The following is an 8,832-nucleotide window of genomic DNA, read 5'->3' on the forward strand; positions in this document are numbered from 1 at the left end:
CAATCACTAGCCTTTTCCCTTAGTACACCCAACTGTAAAGGCTTAGGGTTCTGCAGTTGAGAATTATCACACGCGCGGATAATAAGACTATTGTTTGTATGTCAATACACTCTGCTAACAATGCGTTCGCTCGGAATACAACAACGGTATCGAGAAGTTGAAACAAAAGCTCTTTGTCAGAGTAACCAAGCTTGATCAAGCGTCCGATCGCTACGAGTGTCGAAAGCGAACTTCTGTCTTATTAATGTACAAAGCCTTTGTGCTCGAAAATTTTCTAAGTTCGAGGAATTGAAAATGAACTTAAGTAATAGTAAAATGGACGTAATTTGTATGAGCGAAACATGGCATGACGAATCTATTAATGATCAAATGATAGCTATTGATGGATATAAGTTGTATAGGATCGCAATAGACACGGAAGAGGTTTTTGTGTATATTTACGTTCTAATTTAAACTACCTTATACTGCGAAAATCTCAAAACTGTGGTGGAACAGTTTCACGAGATAAAACTGAATTCATGTGTGTAGAAATTTAATGCAACTATAAACGTTTTTTACTAGGAGTATACTATAACCCACCAGATTCCGATTGTTCTCAGCTACTGTCTGAACACTGCGAAGAATTTACAATGGAGTACCAATCTACGTTTTCCCTTGGTGTTTCAATACTGATCTTTTGAAAAATAATGCTAAAAAACAAGCTGTTCGCGATACGAATTAAATTTGCCGGCCACCGAAGGTATTTCTTTGCCAATGAATTGGCTCCCGGAAAATGCACTAGCTGCAGCACAAATATCACTCACGCCGTGAAACGGAGCAGTTGCGGATCACGAAGCAGTTGGGGATTAAATCATGCCCCACTTCTCTTACTGCTAGAAACGACTTCGCTCCAGTGATCGAGAAATTATCACAACGAACTGATTCCGCGCACACGTTGCGGAACAATAGACCAGCAGAATTCACTGGTTTCACCACCGGCTTTCGGACTAGAAAAAACGCGCAAACGACCGTACTGTTCAACATATATATTTGGTACTGATCTTATATCTGAGTGGCTTCGGGATTTATAGATGACATCGAATCGAATAATCTAAATGGATCGATTGACCACTACTTGCGCACACAGTATTCTGGCGTTCGCCTTGAATTTCATTTGATTGGATTTATGTTAGGAAAGACCTTTAGCGTAAGTATAAATTTAGGCGTTTAAAATATTAGGTTAAGATTTAGTTCTAAGTTAATTCGAATTTTAAGTTTTATAAACTGTATTATTGTAAGCGTTCAACTCCAACATTCCGGCCACCTTGAAATACGTCGGTGTTTCAATATTTCCTTAGATCTCGACTGGGGGAGCTTTGATGAGGAACGGATGCGATTTTGGTTCCCATCCATTGACCGGTAGGAGCCATAGGAAGCGAGTAAGTGTCTTCACATGGTTTCCTCACCATCACCGAGAAAAAAGAAAAGACCAAGTAGATCGAACGATTGGATTTAAAACATTGGAATTACAATTACCTGTGCAATGCGCAAGTGCGCATCGAGCAAGTTCTCCCGGTCCGGGTTGTTCTACCTGGATTATGGATTCATCGAGACTGTCGGAAGCAGGGCGATTTTGACGACACTTGATCCTGATAGAATAAAAGACGTCTGATCAGGTCGAGGAATTAGCAACGAATAATAGTTTATTGAGGGTGTACAAATGCAACGCTTACTATTCTAACATCCCCCCTTAAGTGGGTATTTGTAGGACACCCATTTTTTCCGATCTTCATTCAGCTTTGGTACCGGTAACGCCTTGGTCAGGATATCGTCAGCCTGCTGATTGAAAGCCACATGTTTTAACTAAATTGCCTTCAGCTCTACTTGCTCGTGAACAAAATGGTGTCTAATATCGATGAATTTTGTTCTCGCCGAATAACCCATCTCTTTCTCGGCAAGACAAATCGAACTTTTGATGACTAGGGGATCGTTGATGCCATATAGTTCACGCAAAAATCCCATCCACAAGACAGCTTCTTGACTAGCCATTGATAAAGCCATGTATTCTGCTTCGGTAGTAGATAAAGCTACGGTAGATTGCTTCTTCGAGCTCCATGACACTGCTCCTCCACTCTGAAGAAATACGTAACCACTTATCGATCGTCTCGTCTCGGCATCGTTTCCCCAATCCGCATCACTGTATCCGGTGAATGCCGCATCCTTCTTGTATGTCAACTTGTAATTTTAAGTTCCTTTTAGGTATCGCGATATTCGCTTTGCTGCTGTCCAGTGTGGCAACCCCGGATCCCTACAGAAAGAGCTAACTATGCTTACTGCATGGCTGATATCTGGCCGTGTGCACTGCGAAATAAACTGCAAACCTCCAATCAGCTCACGAAATGGAACATTCTTCATTTTTCCTGTCTCCTCTTTATTTTTCGGACTCATTGACTTGAGTAGTCGCTGATTAACATCCAGTGGTGTGGTTGCTGGATTGCGATTGCTCATGTTGAATTTTTCCAGTAATTTGTGAATATATCTTTCCTGATCGATGGAAATAGCGTCATCCGTCCTGGTGACTCGTAGTCCCAGAATCTACTTCACCTCTCCCAGGTCCTTCATTTAGATTTTATTGCATAGTTGACATTTTACATCATCGACCAACTGTTGATCATTCGAAAACAGGAGAAAATCGTCAACATAAACTGTTATGATAATTAGTTTTCCATCAACCACTTTGTGGTACACATATGTGTCGAACTTTGAACGTTTTAGTCCCATTTGTTTGAGTTTCTGGTCTAGCTTGGTATTCCAAACCCTGCTTACCTGCTTAAGTCCATATAAGGCTTTCTCCAATTTGCAGACCTTTCTTGGAGCGTCATGATTGTGGAATCCCTCGGGCTGTTACATGTATATCTCCTCACCATCCAAATCGCACTGCAAAAATGCAGTTACAGCGTCCATTTGATAGACGAGGAGATTTAATTGCGCGGCCAGCGCAAGCAGATGTCGAATCGTGGCGTAGCGGACGACAGGAGAGTAAGTTTCATTATAGTCCACTCCCTTTACTTGTGAATATCCCTTTATCACGAGTCTCGCCTTGTGACGCTCGATGGTACCGTCCGGGTTGGCTTTGATCTTGAAGATCCACTTGCTCTTCAACGGTTTGTGGCCCTTTAAAAGATCCTCTAGGTTCCACGTTTCGTTGGCCTTCAACGCGTTGTACTCGGATTCCATTGCCTCAATCCACTGGTCACGGTCCACCCTGTCTAATGCCTCCTGCACTGTTTCAGGATCTATCATCACCTGTGAAGAGTCATTCGGCGAAAGGTGGTTGTCGCCATAAATGTTAGAAATCAACTTGCCTTGGACTAAGCGCTCCCAGTCACTGTGCTCAGTATCATGTTGCGTACCAACTATTACTTCCTTCGATTGTGACAAGAGCGCAGCGGTGCCTTTGCTGCCAAGATTAGTTCCACGTCGTTCATCGCCACGTTTGACATGTGAAGTTGCAAATCCTTGAGGCAATACATTGTACGTTACTTTATAACCAGTATACTTGCCTTGGAAACGGCGCTCTCTCTCGATGCGCCTCATCGTAGAAGTATGAACTAGTTGCGGGAGGCGCGCAAGCGGTAGCTGTGGATCCTGTGGCTCTTCATGATTTCTCGTTGATCAGCTTCAGCAAAAATCATTGTTTTACGGTTGATTCTGGAGCTTCTGGAACAGCGGACATTTCTGCCACCTGGTTCTCGTCCAGTATCACCACGTCTCGACTCTCGAAAACTTGCTTAGTCTTTTCATTATACATTCGGTAAGCCTTAGAAATTGCCGAACAACCAATCAAAATGCACGGTGTTGACTTGGGATCCCACTTGGATCGTTTTACCTTTGGTACGTGTGTCATCGCCTTGGCTCCAAAAAGCGTAAATTCGACAAATCCGGCTTCCGTCCCATGAGTTTTTCGAAAGGGGTGACAAGGATACCCTTCGTTGGTAATCGATTGATCAAATACAGCGGTCGACGCTGCTTCTGCCCAAAACCGCTTGTCTAGCTTGGCATCAAAAAGCAAACACCTGGCTCTCTGTTGAATCATCCTATTCATGCGTTCAGCCAATCCATTTTGCTCCGGATTGTGAGGTACCGTGGTCTCATGACGGATACCAACTCTTTGAAATGCTCACCAACGTATTCTCCTCCGTTGTCAGTTCGCAGACACTTAAGTTTCTTTCCGGTCTGGGTTTCAGTGTACGCCTTAAATTTCTTGAATGCGCCAAATGCATCCTTTTTGGACTTCAGGAAATATACGAACGTCATTCTGCTCGCATCATCGATAACAGTGACGAAATATTTGCTCCCTCCGATTGAAGGCTTCTCCATTGCTCCGCACAAATCCGAATGGACTAGCTCAAGGACATCGCATGCCCTTGTACCACCAGATTTGAATGGCAACCGCTGATGCTTTCCTCGATGCAGGGAACACATGGCGACATCGTTCCTTTCAGTATCTCCATTCCCGTCACCAGTCCAGGTAATCGTTTCACGCTGTCTACGTTAAGATGACCCAATCGCCGATGCCAAAGGTTCAAATTGGTTGATGGACGTGCTACAAATGCGCTCGGATGACCAACTTGGCTCAGTTGATAGAGACCGTCTTTCTCTAGCCCCATGGCGATGACTTCTCCCGTTGATTCGTCTTTGACCATACACCACTTATTTGTAAAAGTGATGCAGTAACCTTTCTTGCATATGCGACTCACAGACAACAGATTGACTGCGAGATCTGGAAAACACAAAACATCACTAATATCTAGGCTACAGCACTCACCGTCTACATCAGCATCAAGCATGACGTTGCTAGCTGCCACAACCGGTAATTCAGTTGCATCTGCAACATAGATGGTCTTTGAATACTTCTTTACTCCAACAAAAACGTTTTCGTCCCTGCACATATGATCTCCAGCTCCGGAATCGAAAATCCATTTATCTGCTGATTGGTTCTATTTCTCACATACCAATAATGCCTTCTATTCTCGTTCTTGGAAGGCTTCGACTGCGATTTCTGTGGACATTCCGATGCATAATGACCAAGCTTTTCACATCTAAAACATCTCATGTTGGACTCGTCCTTCTTCTTGGTCGACTGCTTCGGATGCATTGCATACGCCCCACTTGATCCGCCGGCACTGACACTAGACTCAATCGTAACATCCTGGAGAATCTTTGATTTAACCCAATCTGCCGTCCACTTGACTCCTGAAGCATCCATTCCCATGACCATGGGCTCGTATCGCTTCGGCAAACCCATCATGAGAACCAGTGACATCCATTCGTCATCTAGTGGAAATCCGATCTCCTACAGTTTCTGGCTTGTGGTCAAAATTTCATCGACATACTCCTCCACGGACGAAAAATCTTCCAGTTCCGTTCTCATCAGTTTCCGCAGTAGGCTTATCTTACGATATTTGCCACTGTCCTGGAAGGCGGACTTAAGACTTTTCCATGCATCTTTGGCTGATCGCGCGTTCTGTACAAGGTTATAATTGTACCTCTCAATGCTCAAGCAAATCGTAGCTAGAGCGCGATCCGACAATTCATCGCTGATTTGAACATCGTCCGGAGATTTAACAGCTTTCCAGGTTCCCTCCTTTATCATGACCATACGCATACCGAAGGCCCATGCCGGGTAGTCCTCACGGCCTCGAAGTTTCTCCAACGGTTGATGGGATACGGTACTTGGAATCCTCTGCTCGAAACCTTACTATTTTAACAGATCCTGCCTAGCGGCCAGCTGGCAGGTGAAATGTTGTCCTTCTAGATGACGACGATTTGTATTTGTATTTTTTGTGTTTGAATTTGAATATAGGCTGAAAGCCCGTTACCCATTCTTAATAATAAGTTTTACATTGCACTTATACAGCTTAGTTACATACAAAAATATAAATATAAGGTTGGTAAAATACTAGTCAAACAATGAGAAAAAAAAACTAATATAGTTGTCCTTTGAAGTATAAACTAAGCTTATGTTTTAACAGTGATTTACTCATGTCAATACTGATGATCTGCTGCAGTGTGTTGAAGGTATTCATAAATCGAGTAGTTGGCTCGTTCTGCGAATAATTTCTGGATCGGAAAGGAGGGTCAAACGTTCTACGTTGTCGAAGTGTGACTTGACTGTTGTTGAAAATTAATCTTTCAGAAAGAAGTTGGCTGTCAGTGCGTCCGGATAAAATGTTCGTAAAAAAGACGATGTCGTTTATCTTGTGTCGTGAGTTTATCGTGTCAAGGTTCACCAGAGAGCACAAGTCCTGATAGGGAGGTAGTTCTCCTCCATTCCACCCGAGATTCCTATGAGCAAACTTAACGATTTTTTTCTGGACTGCTTCGATTCACTGAATGTGAGTTACGTAGTAAGGCCGCCAAACGACACTTGCGAAATCGAGTTTGCTTCTAACAAGTCCTTTGTAGATTGCTAGAATTGCGTGAGGATCATCTAGGTCTCGGCTATACCTTCTGACGAGAGAAAAAAGTTTCGAACTATCCACGAAGACATTGTCAATGTGTTTCGTGAAAGACAGTGTACAGTCGAAGGTTACGCCTAAATCGTGAACATATTCAGCACGTGGTACAACATTACCTGAATAGGCATAATTGTACAATACGGGGTGAGCTTTCCTAGTAAATGTCAGTACTGAGCATTTGTTTGCGTTCACATGTAGTCCACAACTATCACAGAATCTTCCGAAAATTTCTAAATCACTCTGCAATCTTTGGCAGTCGTCATTATGTTTGATAAGAAGAAACAATTTCACATCATCTGCGTAAACCAAAACGATTGCATGGCAGATCACATCAGATAGTTTATTCATCAAAAGCACAAACAACAATGGGCCTAGATGAATGCCTTGTGGTACTCCTGAGTGGGCAATAAATGAATTCGATTTACTTCTCCGGATCTTCACAAACTGTACTCTACGTTCAAGATACGACTTGAACCAATTGTAGAGCGAGCCACGAATCCCTGCATCTGCTACTGCCCTTAATATACTATCAATGCTAACAGCGTCGAAGGCTTTGCTTATGTCTGTATAGATACAATCAACTTGAAACCTTTTGGAGTTGTAGTCCGTAACCAAGGCGGTAAACTCACAAAGGTTTGTAACAACGGATTTGTTTTTCAAAAATCCATGCTGCACTGGAGAAATCTGATTAGCGATTGTATCATAAAGCTTTTTATACACTATTGATTCGAAAAGCTTCGGGACAGCTGATTGTATTGCAATTCCACGATAATTTTCTACATCACAGCGTGAACCTTTCTTGTGCACCGGCGTAATTTGCGATATTTTCCAAATTGACGGAAAATGACCGGAAGCAAGCGAGGAGTTAAATAGCCATGTAAGAGGTCCTAAAAATTCCTGCTGAAACTGTTTTAAAAGTTGGTTCGATAATTGATCTGGGTCAGTGGACTTTCTCGTGTCTTGTTCTCGAATACTACTCTCCACGCTATTGTGCGACAACTGATATGTAACGCTATCATTAAACATCGGTTCGCTACTTCCGTCGGTATTCTCAGTAAACACGCTTTTAAAGTACGTCGCAAAAAGATCCGACGATGATTGAGCATCAGTAGAAGCGACACCATTGTATTTCACGATTTATGGGACACCAACATTCTGTCTCCTGCCTTTTATAAATTTCCAGAACGATTTTGGGTTACTTTTCAAGCTGTTTTGAATATCGGATATATAGACCTGATACGCTTCCCTGTGGACCGCTTTAAACGTACGCAGTACTTCTTTGTAGTTTGATACATTTTCATGAGACGCAGCGCGATAATTTCACGCGATTCTGCCGACTTCGACGGCAACTGGTGGGTTGCACCCCTTTGTTGCTCGGGACTGCAACTGCTGCAGGTACTCTAGACACCAACGAGACCAAATTATTTGAAACCGTTCCTGAGTCAGCTCCCAGCTGGTCAAACGATTATCCGGAGTTTCCTTATGGTCGGCTTCAGGAACAAGCAGGCTGTGACTACTACCACGAGGAAGTGTCCTGGCGTGAGAACCTCTAAATCATATTTATGGACATATTTACTTATTTCGTCAATCAGGTAGACTACATACAGTTTTATTTACATATATGATCAATTGTTAATTTTGTCTACTGTTCAAAGCATTTCTTAGTGCTGCCCTATACATAGTTACGTCAATGTGTATACAGTATTGATTATATGTGCTCATCATTTGGTTCATAAGTTTGTTAGTTGCATACATTGTTCGTGGAGGAGCCACTTGAAACAAACTTCTAGTTCTAAGTATGCGTGAAGGTACATAAAAGTTCAAGCTCTCTAGTAAGTTTTCTGATTTCACACGATTGGAGATTATGTCGTTGATAAAAGAGACCTCAGCAATTTCTCTTCGTTTTGCAAGCATTTCAATGTCGATTATCATGCACCGTGATTCATATGATGGGAGTATCAGAGATCTCCAACCTAACTTCCTGAGTGCATACAACAAAAACTGTTTTTGAACTGATTCTATTCTTGCTACATGTGTGGGTAGATATGGGCTCCAAACTACACTAAAATATTCGAGAACAGATCTTACATACGATACATAAAGTGTCTTAATGGTATAGCGGTCTTTAAAATTGAAGCTGAATTTTCTAATGAATCCTAGTATACTGAGGGCTTTATTGATCATTGTATTATAGTGTTCCACAAATGTAAGTTTTGAGTCAAGTATTACGCCTAGGTCTCTAAACTTGTAACTACTTTGAAACAGCTGATTTCCTAAAGTGAAACTGAAATCATGATTGGTGTGTTTTTTCGAGTAGGATATAACATACGTT

The 8,832-nt window shown here is 42.3% G+C and overlaps 1 protein-coding gene across 1 annotated transcript; it reads right to left on the minus strand.

Annotated features, from left to right (window-relative positions):
- Positions 1-2,883: 2,883 nt before the first annotated feature.
- LOC129728739 (uncharacterized) lies at positions 2,884-3,576 on the minus strand. Its single transcript, XM_055687194.1, has one exon. The coding sequence runs from the start codon at positions 3,574-3,576 to the stop codon at positions 2,884-2,886; it is 693 nt and encodes a 230-aa protein (XP_055543169.1).
- Between the last annotated feature and the right edge of the window lie 5,256 nt (positions 3,577-8,832).

The sequence above is a fragment of the Wyeomyia smithii genome, chromosome 3 (assembly GCF_029784165.1).
Source record: "Wyeomyia smithii strain HCP4-BCI-WySm-NY-G18 chromosome 3, ASM2978416v1, whole genome shotgun sequence".
NCBI classification, from domain to species: Eukaryota; Metazoa; Arthropoda; class Insecta; order Diptera; family Culicidae; genus Wyeomyia; species Wyeomyia smithii.